Source organism: Chlorocebus sabaeus, chromosome 9 (genome assembly GCF_047675955.1).
Source record: "Chlorocebus sabaeus isolate Y175 chromosome 9, mChlSab1.0.hap1, whole genome shotgun sequence".
Classification (NCBI taxonomy): Eukaryota; Metazoa; Chordata; class Mammalia; order Primates; family Cercopithecidae; genus Chlorocebus; species Chlorocebus sabaeus.
In genome coordinates this window covers 49,522,252-49,536,329 of record NC_132912.1, presented here as the reverse complement: position 1 = coordinate 49,536,329, position 14,078 = coordinate 49,522,252, and the positions used below count along the sequence as shown (strand labels likewise).

At 51.2% G+C, this 14,078-nt stretch overlaps 1 protein-coding gene across 1 annotated transcript in view; it reads right to left on the bottom strand.

Moving 5' to 3' along the window:
* The window catches only part of ALOX5 (arachidonate 5-lipoxygenase), a 61,430-nt gene that overhangs the window by 21,671 nt on the left and 25,681 nt on the right, over positions 1-14,078 (bottom strand). The window contains exons 4-6 of the mRNA XM_007962538.3: positions 10,916-11,038; positions 1,204-1,310; positions 197-369 (exon numbers count right to left, since the gene is read on the bottom strand). Of these exons, the coding sequence (XP_007960729.3) occupies positions 197-369; positions 1,204-1,310; positions 10,916-11,038 (403 nt within the window). The remainder of the gene's footprint in view (positions 1-196; positions 370-1,203; positions 1,311-10,915; positions 11,039-14,078) is intronic.

Below are 14,078 nucleotides of genomic sequence, written 5' to 3'. Positions count from 1 at the left end.
TCTGATATTGTACAAGACAGTCTGCATAATGCCCAGGACCCTGGCTGACACTGTTGCCAGGAAAAGGAAGCAGCTGCTCCAGGCCAGATGGGCCTGCAGTTAGTGTCTTGGGGGCCTATGAGCACTGGCCAGGAGGAAGTGGCTTCCACCTGACAGACTGTGACCTTGGCCACTTCCCCAGCCCATCAACCCCTACCTGGACCTCCTGCTCCAAGCTGAGCTGTCGCTCCAGGCTGCACTCCACCATCTCCGTGGTCACCGGGAACTTCTCCGGCAGCTCTGTGCAGCGCCGGATCAACACAGGGTTGCAGCCATTCAGGAACTGGTAGCCAAACATCAGGTCTTCCTGCCAATGATTCATGACCCGCTCTACCAGGAGAGAAGCGAGGCCCACCCTGAGCTCTGAGCAGAGGGCAGCCAGGGCCGTGGCCCTCCTGACCTCACCTGACCTCTGCAGAGCAGAGTCCCTGCTTGGTCTCCTCCCCTAAGTGCTCCCTGGATGGACACAGCTCCAACTGCTGCCCTCTGCCCATCACTGGGTCAGGCTGTGGCACCATCTCATCATCCCTGAGCTGGCCCTTAGTGGCTCAGAAGCCTCCCGGGGCACCCGTCTCTCATGAACTCAGGTCCTTCAGCCCAGCATGGATAGTCCAGGATGAAAGGAGGAGGGGCATGGAGGAGAGTCCCTGGGGGCAGTTTTCCAAGTTTGGTTCCCCATGTCCTGATTTCAGCACCTCTTCTTGTCCAGCCATTCCTGCCTCCTTAACATCCTTCCCATGCCACGACTGGCCACTATAAAGCTAGTGCTCTCACCAAACACATCCTTATCCAAAGGAACCCAAAGTTGCTTTCGTGTAAATGCCTAAAACACAAGCCAAGTTCTGCCTTTGCTCTGGTCAGAAGCACAAATGATTGATTTGTGCCAAGAAAAAGTTCTGATACTTTTCAGACTTTGATGGTGAAATGAGGTCGAGGGTGCTGGAGCTTGAATATCTGAGGAGGAGAAACCTCTGGGCACAAGTGTGACCACAATGATGCAAAAGCTGTGGAGTGTGGGGGGTGCCGGCCAAGGTGGCATGGTGGCAGCGAGGCCCCCATGCTGCAGCAGGCAGGAAAGCCCTTGTCAATTTCGCGGTAAGTCTCAGACAGAAGAGCAGCATCCCCTGTCCCCAGCACCACTAGAGCCCCCAGAGGCACACTCACCAGAAATAGTGTTGCTGATCTTGACAAAGATTTTCTCAAAGTCAGCAAAGTCATTCCAGGAAGACTGGAACATGTGCATGAAGCGGTTGATGAATAGGTTCTCCATCCTGCAGACCAGGAGAGAGGTCACCTTGTACACGCCAGCCATGCCTCCCTCTGCAGAGCCCCTTCACAGTGAGCTCTCAGGGGTCCCCACAACACACCCCCGCACGGCCCCAGGCAGCTCTGCAGAGACAGGTGACTGGCTTTTCAGAACCAGGACAGAAACTGGCATCTATACGGGATGCTGTTCCTACTGCACCTCACCTGTCGAAGAGACAGGCCAGTATCCTCCAGAATAGCCTACAGTGCCTTGAATTCCATTCACACATGTATTCATTCATTCATTCATTCATTCATTCACTCATCAGGGACTTGCTGTCCCCCACTCAGTGGGCTAGTCCCTGAGAAAGCTTCCAGGAACAGAGATCCAGCTGCTCTACTGTGTTGCCTGGATTTTGGGGAGATGAACAGTTCAATTGACTTGAAAACTCATTATTTTCTGCTAAATGGCTCCATGCTTGGTGCTGAGGACAGAAGTTTCCAAATGCTCACTGCACAAGATGAGAAAATAGAAACCCAAGGCCAGAGCTTGCTAAATTCAGAATGCAACGGCCGGGCGCGGTGGCTCAAGCCTGTAATCCCAGCACTTTGGGAGGCCGAGATGGGTGGATCACGAGGTCAGGAGATCGAGACCATCCTGGCTAACACGGTGAAGCCCCATCTCTACTAAAAATACAAAAAAATTAGCCGGGCGTGGTGGCAGGTGTCTGTAGTCCCAGCTACTCGGGAGGCTGAGGCAGGAGAATGGCGTGAACCCAGGAGGTGGAGCTTGCAGTGAGCCGAGATAGTGCCACTGCACTCCAGCCTGGGCGACAGAGCAAGACTCCACCTCAAAAAAAAAAAAAAAAAAAAAAAAAAAATTCAGAATGCAGGTTGCAGGTACCAAGGAGTGAGATGTGTGTGTGAGCAACCCCCAGGGCTTCCTGGAGGAGGCAGGGTGTGGGATGGGTCCAGGAAAGCTGGAAAAGAGGGGAGAGGCTTCCCAGGCTTCCTCCATAACCCTGCAGGGTGCAGCACAGGAGCGTGGGAATGCTGCCCAGTGTTCACCATGACACAGGCTGCCTCAGTTTCTCTCTCTGGCACACAAAAGACTGAGATTAACAAGTTAGCCTGTTTCCTCCCCACTGTCAGTGCTCGATCACTGCCCACTCTTCAGCCTTGACTCTGGCTGCCCCTCAGAGCCCAGGACTTTGCCTTGGGCCTTTGTACATCTGTTTCCTTCAGGCTGGAATGCTCGGTGCCCCTTTCTTTTCTACTGTGGACTAAATTGTGCCCCCCAAATTCGCATGTTGAAGCCCTGACCCCCAGTGTGATGGCATTAGGAGGTGGGGCCTTTGGGAGGTGATTAGGGTTAGATGAGGTCACGAGGGTGGGGCACCCATGATGGGATTAGCGTCCTCCTAAGAAAAGGAAGGCACCAGAGGGCTTATTCATGCCCTGTCCCCATCTCTCCTCTGCCACGTGACCATACTATGGGAACACAGAGAAACATCTGCAAGCTGGGAAGAGGGCCCTCACCAGCAAGTGGATTGGCTGGCACCCTGATCTTGGACTTCTAGCCTCCAGACCTGTGAGAGACAAATGTCTGCAGTTTAAGCTATCTGGTCTGTGGTATTTTGATGTGGCTGTCCCAATAGGCTATGCCATTCTCCTACTGCGCATATGGGGTATGTCTGGAGGGTTCACTGGAGTGATGCTGTCTCTGTTCATTTCCTCTGTAGCTCTTACTGCAGCTTAGGTGCAAACTCATGTGTATGAATCGGTGCCCACTGCCCTATGCATGCTGAGGGCACAGTCATGCCTGCACTTTACTCAGCATTGAGCCCAGGCCTCCTAGTGTCCAGAGGGGCTCATGCAGCATCGCCTTGTGGACGAAAAGGTGACCTCACCTGGTGCAGGGGATTGTGCCCGGGGCATTCCTCCAGTGACTCCTCTTCCTGCCCACACCCAAGGAGGCAGCCCTACGTGGCCAGGATCCCCCACTTCTCAGGTGGAGTGTGGCTGGGTCTGAGCTGTAGACACACACACCTTGTCATGGGGAAATCTGGGGAGTTAGGGACCTCCCCACATCCTTCTGATCCAGCAGAATCAGAGAATGGAGGCTGGGGAGAGCCTGGCTGATGGGACGCAGGGCTTGGTGACATCCCAGCTCTGTCGTACCAGGGGAATTATCCTGTGACCATGCATGAAGGCAGCAAACTGGAGCAACCACACAGGGGAACTCTTAGGATAAGCAGGAGACACTGGGGGTCTGTCCTGCTTGCCCTGCCAGGCCTAGGGGCGCATCCGGGCAGAACAGCAATCCCCTTCCATCCTTCCTTAGCTTAGCAAATGCTTCTCTCCTTTGTCCTGGCTACCCTGGGTCTCCGAGGAGACCGTGATGCTCAGGAGAGGGTACTGGGACCACACGGCTGGAAGCCTTTGTGAGTACTGTCTTTTTCTCCTCATGTGTCAGGACAAAAAAGCAGCCTGCAGGTGGCCAAGAGGGTGTACTGCTGGAAGTTGCCATGGCACAGTCTGGGCGGTGTGGCCGGCTTTGTGATGGGCTGCATACAGTAGGTGCTCAGTGCTACAGCAACCTGGAGCTGTCGAATAATGCCAGCATCATCTTCTAGTCCTTCTGGTACCTTCTTCACTTGGATCAGCCCCTCGTGGGGAAGGAGGGGCTTTTACCCAGATTCTTGCTGCAGCCTTCCGGGGAGGCTGCTGTGGCCTCACCAAGGCTACGACCAGCAGCCAGGCACCGGAATACCCAGAGAAGCTTCTTTCAGCCTTGCTGCCTCCTTCCTCCCCCAGCACCTCTTGTCAGCTGAGTGTCCTGGGCTAGGAATGCTTGTCACACTAGAGGAGTAAACCTCACTGTAGCATCTGGTGTCAGTCTGGGTGGGGAAAAGAACTTATTTCTGGGAGATGAGAGTCCTTCCCAAGCCCCGAGAGCCCTGTAGGGCCTGAAGATGGCCCAGCACCAGGTGGTGCTCCAGAAAGAGGTCCTGTGCTGGGGCGCCTGAGGTCCTGGGTGGTTGCTCACCCCTGTTCTTTGGAGGAACCAGGAGTGAGTCACCATCTCCCCAGCTGGGTCTGTTTGACCTCAAAACAGGAGGTTTGCTCTGAAAACAGGGTGGATGTGGCAGTTTTCAGAGGAAGCCACAGATCCAGGAAGAAGTGGAGTTAGGAGGAACATATTTGCGTGTCATCTAGAGGCAAAATATTTCTATATCCTTACAGATAACTGGCATATTCAGGGCTTCAAAGATCCACTTTTGTAAAAAGAAGGAACCTGCAGGCCAGAGAGGGCACCAGGTAAGGTCACACAGGCAGGTAACAGCCACCTTGATCACCTGGTCTCGGGGTGGTGACCAAGCTTTCTCCTGCACCTTCAGCTTTCTCCTGTGCCAAACTGTGGCCCAAACTGGGCACCAGCTGTTGGCCGTGTGCCAGGTGAGCCCCACCCCTCGCCCCTACTTCTCCCAGGACTGGCCTCATTTCTGTGCTGTTCCGCCTCACTCGAAGGAAACTCTCTCAATTTCCTTTAATGAGGCCATGGGGGTTCACCTGACCTCTGTCTCCCTGCTCTTTCCTTCTGCTAACAGCTTTTCCATTTTTCATGCCACAGTTGTGCTGTGCAGGGCGGGGGCAAAGCCTGCTGAGGAGGGCTGGCCCCTTTCCAGGCACAGCAGGTGGCTAGGAGGAACTTCGTGCCAGAGTTACTCAGAAGCCGTGAGGAAACCAAGCTGTCCCCAGCCAGAGGTTTAACAGGGAAGGGCTCCTCGGTGATTTCAGCCACGAGTTTGAGTTTCCTGCCAGTGGGCACTGAGTTTAACCCACACTAGGGGATGAGTGTAGCCATCCAGATTTTAACAAGGGCCCCAGGGGATTCTGACGCAAGCTATACTTTGACAACCACTGCTGAAGAGGTTGCAATGTTTTCCAAATTAATTTGACTACAGAACAGATCGTTTTTGTTGAGGGAAACATGACTTCATGTTTTGTATTAACTCTTCGTCTTATTTTATGACGCCTTTTTAACAACAATATGATGCTACTTTAGCAAATAACATTGAAATTTTCTAGCCTTGTCTAAATTTTAGATGGAACTTCCCCCCTACATTTTCCAAACAAATTTATTTTACAATGGGACACATCTCTGATTTCACAACAAAATTTAATGAAAGTCAGTATGTTTTATAGGCATCAGTTAACAGGAGGGGATTATTTTGAAAATTTCCAAGGATTTCAGAGGTTTTAGGGTAGCATTTGGGAAGTTAAGTGGGAGAATTCTACTTGTGTCACAGGAAAAGCGGTTCCTATGAGTGCTTTGGTGACGGGGCCAAATGGTTTCTGAGCTGGGATGACGATAAGAGGGGATGGGGTCTTCTTCCCATATACAAACCCACGCTTTGCTTTCCAATGCCAGGCCAGCAGGTTCCCTCCTCTTCCCGCCTCTCTTTCCTTCGCCATCACTTCTCCCGACACCCAGCCTGGGCCCTCATTCTTCCTGGTGCTCGTGAGTCCCTCCCTTCCTCCACACGCACTCTGCCCTTCCACTGAGCTCAGGGCCCTTATCTCCTGGCCTGGCCCCTCTGCAGCCTTCCTTGCCTGGGGGACTATCGCTCCTTCCCTGCACCCCTGGTGCCTTTTGTTTCTGTCTTTTGAAACAGGGTCTCACTCTGTTGTCCAGGCGGGAGTTCAGTGGTGCAGATCACTGCAGCTTCCACCTCCCCGGCTCAAACGCTCATCCCCCTCGGGCCTTCTCGAACACTGGGATTACAGGCGTGAGCCTCCACACCCACTCCCTACCCCTCATCCCCCTTCAGGACACTGCCATCCATGCAGCTGGGTCGTCTGGAGCACAGGGCATGTGGCCGGCCTGTGGGGCTGGGACAGGGCCGGTGGGAGGGGCTGCCCTCAGAGCGCACCCCCAGGCCTCTGCCTGCCCCCAGGCCTCCTCTCCCCAGTCCTTTACCAGGAGTCCCTCGTCACCTTTTCCGCTCAGCCACACTGCACAGCTCCCTCAACCCAACCCCTGGACTCAACTTCGCCCCAGCCTCCTTCGTGCCCAGCGTCCCTTGTAAATGACCCCCCGGGTCGGGTGCCCCGCGTTCTCTCTCGGCCTCTCCCCAGTGGCCTGCTCTCCGCCCGCCGGCGCACGCCCCGCCTCCCTGCCTCTGTGCCTTCACCTAACCGCAAAGGCGGCCAGGGCAACCTCCGCGCGGCTTGACTGTCAAGGCTCCCTATTTATCCCTGGACGTGGGAAACTCGGGCTCATAGCGCCTCTACTTACACTGCGGCACAGACTGGGGCTTCCTCTGCCGCCTTCACCGGAAGACACCCCTGGCGTCCTGGGGTGAGGGCGGAGTCCTGGGGTGAAGGCGGCTCCATCCGCGACCCTTTCCGGAGCTGCTCCCGCCCATTCTCATAGAGGGAAATAGCAGGGCGTGTGAGCCCCCCACCCCTGGCCCCCACCTCTTCCAGGACCGGCCGCCTATCTGCACTGTCCCGCCCCACTAGGAAGGAAACTCTTCTTTCTCAATTTCCTTTAACGGGGACATTGTCTTTTCAGCCCTGCCACCCCCTGCAATCATCTTCCAGGCTGCAAACAGGCTGTGGGGTGGTGAACACATCAACTGCTCCTCCCTCCACACCACCAGGAAATTTCGCAAACCACTTGGCTGTCGGCGGCCTGGCCTCGCCACACCTGTGCCCACAGTCTCTCTCCGCTGCAGTCCCCTGTGCCATTCTCCAGGTCCCACGTACCTCTGCCTGGGCCCAGTAAGGCCTGGACAGATGGCCCACGGCTGCAAAGCCTTCCTGGGCCCCATCAGAGAGAACGCCCAGGTGGAGCGGGGGTCCCCTGCCCACCCCACAAGCGCAGGGGCCCTTCCAAGAGTGCAGCCCTAGGCCGGTGTGTGATGGTGGAGATGGGGTCCCAGAGGGCCTGAACCAAGAATGGAGAAGACTAAGGCTGTCTTTAGGGAGAAACTTCTCTGAGAGTTTGATGTATGCGGTCCCATTTTAATCCCCAACAACCCTGAGGAGGAGCTGGGGCCGGGTCTCATTGTTCATTTGAGGACACTGATGCTCAGGAAACTTAGATGACTTCCCTAGGGTCTCCCCCACCCTCACCGGCCCAGTGCCCTCTCCCAGGCACCCCTCATCCCCGCAATGGCTCCTCTAAACTGCTTCCTTGTGGTGCAGCCCCCTTGGCTCAGCTCCTCAAATGCAGGGACACCTCTTCTCTCCCCAGCAGACCTTAAGGGTCTCCATCCACTGTGCTGGCACAGAGGTGGTGCTCAGAGGCGGGGCTAAGCTTACTGTACAGCCTGCTGTGCCAAGAGGCGCAGAAGGGCCCCTTTCAGGATTCCTTTGCTCTTCTCCTGTCAATAGGCCATCACTCAAGGGGCTAAGTGACAGGACGATGTGGAGAAACATGGGCTGCAGCACTTCTGGGGCCCAAGGCAGAGTGGGCGGCACTGGGGAGCACAGGGGAGGGGACCTCACTGAGGCCAGGGGCTTCTAGAAGCTTCTGCAAGAAGGGGCTCCTCACCCATGTCTTAGCCAAGAAGTGGGGCAGGCGGGTGTGGCACAGGAAACAGCCAGGTCAGAGACAAGAGATGCTCTACAAAGCCCTGCTGGATCCCCACGGTGGAGCGTCCTATGCATGTAGGACCGGAGAGACGGCAGGGGTGGGTGGGTGCGTCCCTACGGATGTGTCTCCATTTCTGGGCAGAGATATCTGGGCTCTCACCTGCAGCTGAGCCAACCAAGAAATTATATATACTTTTTAGAGCGAGCCTCCAACAAATTATACATGCACTTGAGAATGAGCCCTCCCCGTGTCTTGAGAGACGGAGTCCAGGGAGGCAGCTGGAAAGATGCTCCTGCCCTCACTCAGGAGAGATGGTGGAGCTGGGAGAGGAGGAAGCACTCCCTGGGACCCAGCAGATGGACTTGACTCAGCAAATAGATGCAACCTTATGTGGGGGGTGGAGAGGCCCAGGGAGGCATACAGGCCGGTGGTCTTAATCCTGGCTATACACTGGAATCCCCCAGTAACCCTAAAATATAACTGTGCTGGACTGCCCTTCGTTCCACGGTTTGTACAGAGTGGGCAGTATGGAGTCTGTGACACTAAACACACAGGATTGAGAACCATATATCTAGGCTGTTGTTAGCCATGATGGGGATACATGAAAAGGAGGTGCACAGATACCTTCTATACCATAGAATAGGCACTCATTAAATGCTGTTAAAATGGAGCGTGACCCAGTTGGCACTCAGGGGCACTCAGGGGCCAGCTGGGTCACACTTTCATTTTAACAGGATTTAATGAGCACCTATTCTGTGACAGCTGCTAAGATACAGAGGCTCCTGAGATACAGAGATGACAATGACCTTCAGAAACACTAAGCAGACACAAGAAAGGCAGTCTGGCCTTCACTCCACCATCCATTCGCCATCAATCCACCAATCCATCCATCCACCCATCTGTCCATCCATTCATCTAAGTATCTATCCATCCATCCTTCCATCCATCCACCCACCATCCATCTATGAATCCATCCATCCATATATCAATTTCTCATCTATCCCTCCATCCATCCACCATCTACCTCTTCTTCCCTCCTTCCTCCTTACCTTCATCCATCCATTCATCATCTATCTCTCAATCCATCCATCTGCTTGTCCATCTGTTTGATTGTCCATCCATCCTGTATTCCTCCATTCCCTCCTCCACCATTACTAAGCCCAGGTGGCACTACTCTCCACCTTACTACCTCACCATCCTTATCATCCTCTCCAAACTGTCTCTTTCATAGGGGCCTTCTGTCCTGCTTGTCCCATCCTGGTCTGGGACCTACCCCACTAAAGCTACATGGCTTTGATCAGCAATCCCAATCCCAGAGTAGGGGAAGGGAAGTGAGCCCTTAACTGCCATCATGTTCAGGGAGATGTTGGGTACTGCTGCATTACCAATCCAGATGTTTGGTTTTAATTTTTCTCTCTAGGAGACCCCGATTGTAGTAGGAGAAAAATGCCCCAGCTTTGGACACAAACAGACCTAGATTCAAATCCTGGTTTTGCCAATTTCTGCCTAAATGACTTTAGGCAAACTCCTTGACCTTGACCCTTGGAGACTCAGTTTCCTCACCTAGAAATGGTCAATAATATTATTTACCTCCCAGGATGGCCATGAAGCTTAAAATAGATGATTGTACCCCCCAAAACACCTACAAAGTGTTTAGAATAAATAATATTATTTTAAGCTTTGAAGACTGGGTGAGTTCTCAGCCCTGTCTACCTGCTGGGTGGGCAGACCCAAGGCCAGGGTCCCCCCCTCATAGACTGTCATCTGTAGGTGTGGGGTTGGCCTGGCACTGGGAGGTGCTAATGCTCCTCAGAGGATTCTAGGTGTAAGAGGAAATGAAAATCTTTGTACCCCAATTCACTCTGCCAAAAGGGAAAAATTAAGCTGAAAGCTGAGTCATGCAAGAAACTAAGATAGCTACAGATAAAAGGTAAAAACCCCCACAGGTAGCTCTCAGTGTTCACCTTATCAAATGCTGATGTACTGAGTGCAAGAGGAATACATAACTGACGATTCCCCTACCTGCTCCTTTTCTTTTGCAACATGTGGATTCAGTAATGTGACCATGCCCGCCCTTTCTTCCCTCCAGCCTGCTTTTCTCCTTTAAATATTGATGCCCTTAAAGGCATCTTTGGAAAAAGGCACAGACCACCAATTGTTCCTGTGGATTTGTGTTCCTTTTTTCCATGTATGTCTTTAACCTTAGCAAAATAAACCTCTAAATTGATTGAAACCTGTCTCAGATACTTTTTGGATTACATAAGGGTCAGTCCAGTTTCAGAACCATGGATTTAGGGTTTGCCAAACTGACATGATTTTTACAATTCCCTATAGGGTCAATGTGCAGATTTAAAGACCCCCTCCACTACCCCTGGGGTAGGGTCAGGGGATCTATATGTTTAACAAGCAGCCTGGAGTCTCCTGATAGCCTGGGCAAGCTTTAAAAAGCCCTGCAGACATTCAGATGAAACAAAGGTGCACAGAACCCATCTCTCTGCCATTTATTAGCTGGGGGCCTTGGACAAGGAAGGTACTTGACCTCCGTATTCCTCAGTTCCTCAACTGTAAAATGGAGACAATGACTGTGACTCCCTCGTGGGGTTGTGACGGAGGAACAGGGGACGCATGTCATGGGATCAGCACTGGCATTTTGGCCATTCTTACCATAGCACCTGCCATCTTGGTGACAGCCTGAACACAAAGCCTTCACACCTTTGAAGTGGTCATAGAGGGGATGAGATGTGGATGGGGAGGAGGCATTCCAACTAAAGACCCCTGCTTTGGGCCAAAAACACATGTATGTCTGGTGTCTGGAGTCCTTTAGGTTGTGACTTTTTAAGATACTGGTTGTCCTGCAATTGTGCATTGAGAATCCACTCTATGGCCAACATATCATCAAAGTGTTTGGCTCACCAAGGCTGTTCCCCCAACCCAAGGGCCCCATCAGGAAAGGAGTGAGGGTCCCACCCCCAGCACCAGCCGCTGGAGGGGCTGCCCAGAGTCCCTCAGTTCTCGTAAACTTACGCTTTGGAGTAATTCAGAACAAAGTCCACTCCTTTTTCACTATCAAACTGGATATCACGGGGTAAATCCTTGTGGCATTTGGCATCAATGCTCAAGGGAAAGCCAGGGCTCCACTCCATCCATCTGAGCATGAGAAAGGAGAAAAAATTCGGTTAAATGCCGGCCTTTGGTCTGCCCCTTCAGCTGAGGGCTGCCCACACTGTCAGACGGTGTTACACAGGGAGATTGGTGTACCCACAATTAAAGTCAACACATCACAGGCTGACCCTGTGTCCTGTAAGCTTCTGGGACCTCTTCCGAAGTCCAGTGGCACCAACTTTGCTGTGCCCTGGGCATCAGAGTGGGAACCCTGAGACTGAGCTTACAGTGGTACAGGTGCGCACCACTGCATAAAAAGTTCTGAAGGTAGTCTAGGGAGACCTCACTTACTAGAGGTGACACTGAACAGCAGAGGCCTGCCTTGCCAGTCACTGGAGGTAGAAGGCATTAAGGCTGCCCAGCCATGCCCAACCTGGACATCCATCATTCTGCCAGCTTAGTCAGTGTGTGCCCTGGACTGCATGTATGTCCTACATGTGGCATTTGGGGAAACGGGACAGTTCTTATGCCTTCACAATAGTATGACAAGGCAGCAGGTGGCCTGGGAGAGGGACCCGGACACAGATGGCTAGAAGGCTTCCCTCTCTCACCTGCTGGCTAATAGCAGGTTTAGAGATTATTACCATCAAAACAGCTTCCCCAAAGACAAGCCATGCACTGCATCCAATAAACATGCTCAGATCCTGGCATCCTTGAAACTTATCCTGTGGCACTGGGCATTTGTGTTTTCAAAAATGTTTATTTTGCTTTTCTTTTTGTTTACTTATTGACTAAACTTAAGCTGTGAAAATGTCAGAGGTGTTTGAACAAGAGCAACTCCATCTTGAGTAGGCTCTGGGTAAAATAAGGCTGAGACCTACTGGGCAACATTCTCAGGAGGTTAGGCATTCTAAGTCACAGGATGAGATAGGACGTTGATGCAAGATATAGGGCACAAAGACCTCGCTGATAAAACGGGTTGTGATAAAGAAGCCGGCCAAAACCCAATGAAACTAAGATGGTGATGAAAGTGACCTCTGGTCATCCTCACTACTCATTATATGCTAATTATAATGCATTAGCATGCTAAAAGACACTCCCACCAGTGCCATGACAGTTTACAAATGCCATGGCAATGTCAGGAAGTTACCCTATATGGTCTAAAAAAGGGAGGAACCCTCAGTTCCTGGAATTGCCCATCCCTTTCCTGGAAAACTCATGAATAATCCACCCATTGTTTAGCACATGATCAAGAAGTAACTATAAGTATGCTCAGTCAAGCAGCCCATGCTACTGCTCTGCCTGTGGAGTAGCCATTCTTTATTGCTTTACTCTCTTAATAAACTTGCTGTCTTCCACAATGGTTGAACTAGTTTACAGTCCCACCAACAGTGTAAAAGTGTTCCTATTTCTCCATATCGTCTCCAGTACCTGTTGTTTCCTGACTTTTTAATGATCGCCATTCTAACTGGCGTGAGATGGTATCTCATTGTGGTTTTGATTTGCATTTCTCTGATGGCCAGTGATGATGAGCATTTTTTCATGTGTCTGTTGGCTGCATAAATGTCTTCTTTCGAGAAGTGTCTGTTCATATCGTTTGCCCACTTTTTGATGGGGTTGCTTGTTTTTTTCTTGTAAATTTGTTTGAGTTCTTTGTAGATTCTGGATATTAGCCCTTTGTCAGATGAGTAGACTGCAAAAATGTTCTCCCATTCTGTAGGTTGCCTGTTCACTCTGATGATAGTTTCTTTTGCTGTGCAGAAGTTCTTTTTTTTTTTTTTTTTTTTTAGAGACGGAGTCTCGCTCTGTCGCCCAGGCTGGAGTGCAGTGGCCGGATCTCAGCTCACTGCAAGCTCCGCCTCCCGGGTTCACGCCATTCTCCTGCCTCAGCCTCCCAAGTAGCTGGGACTACAGGCGCCCGCCACCACGCCCGGCTAGTTTTTTGTATTTTTTTAGTAGAGACGAGGTTTCACCGTGTTAGCCAGGATGGTCTCGATCTCCTGACCTCGTGATCCGCCCGTCTCGGCCTCCCAAAGGGTCCCATTTGTCAATTTTGGCTTTTGTTGCCATTGCTTTTGCTGTTTTAGACATGAAGTCTTTGCCCATGGCTATGTCCTGAATGGTATTACCTAGGTTTTCTTCTAGGATTTTTATGGTTTTATGTCTAATATTTAAGTCTTTGATCCATCTTGAATTAATTTTTGTATAAGGTGTAAGGAAGGGATCCGTTTTCAGCATTCTATATATGGCTAGCCAGTTTTCCCAGGACCATTTATTAAATAGGGAATCCTTTCTCCATTTCTTGTTTTTGTCAAGTTTGTCAAAGATCAGATGGCTGTAGATGTGTGGTATTATTTCTGAGGGCTGTGTTCTGTTCCATTGGTCTATATCTCTGTTTTGGTACCAGTACCATGCTGTTTTGGTTACTGTAGCCTTGTAGTATAGTTTGAAGTCAGGTAGCATGATGGCTCCAGCTTTGTTCTTTTGGCTTAGGATTGACTTGGCAATGTGGGCTCTTTTTTGGTTCCATATGAACTTTAAAGTAGTTTTTTTTCAGTTCTGTGAAGAAAGTCATTGAATCTATAAATTACCTTGGGGATGGCATTGATTCTATAAACTACCTTGAGCAGTATGGCCATTTTCATGATATTGATTCTTCCTATCCATGAGCATGGAATGTTCTTCCATTCGTTTTTGTCCTTTATTTCACTCAGCAGTGGTTTGTAGTTCTCCTTGAAGAGGTCCTTCACATCCCTTGTAAGTTGGATTCCTAGGTATTTTATTCAGCTCAGAGTGACTCTGATGCTGCCTTGTAGTTGGACAGGATTTATGGGCAGAAAAAGGAACGTGATGTACAGAAAATGGAAATGAGGTACAGAAAGAGCCAGATTGGTGATGGCTCAGCATTTGCCTTACTTGAGCCCAGTTTGAACAGCTGGCCACTGTGAGTGACTGAAGTCTGGCTGCTGTGATTGGCTGAGACTTGGTTACTTGCTATGAGAGTAGGTAACAGTCTGTTTACATGTCCAGTTAGGTTACAGTTCACTATGTACAGAGAAACTTTTAGGCTGAATTTAAAATATGT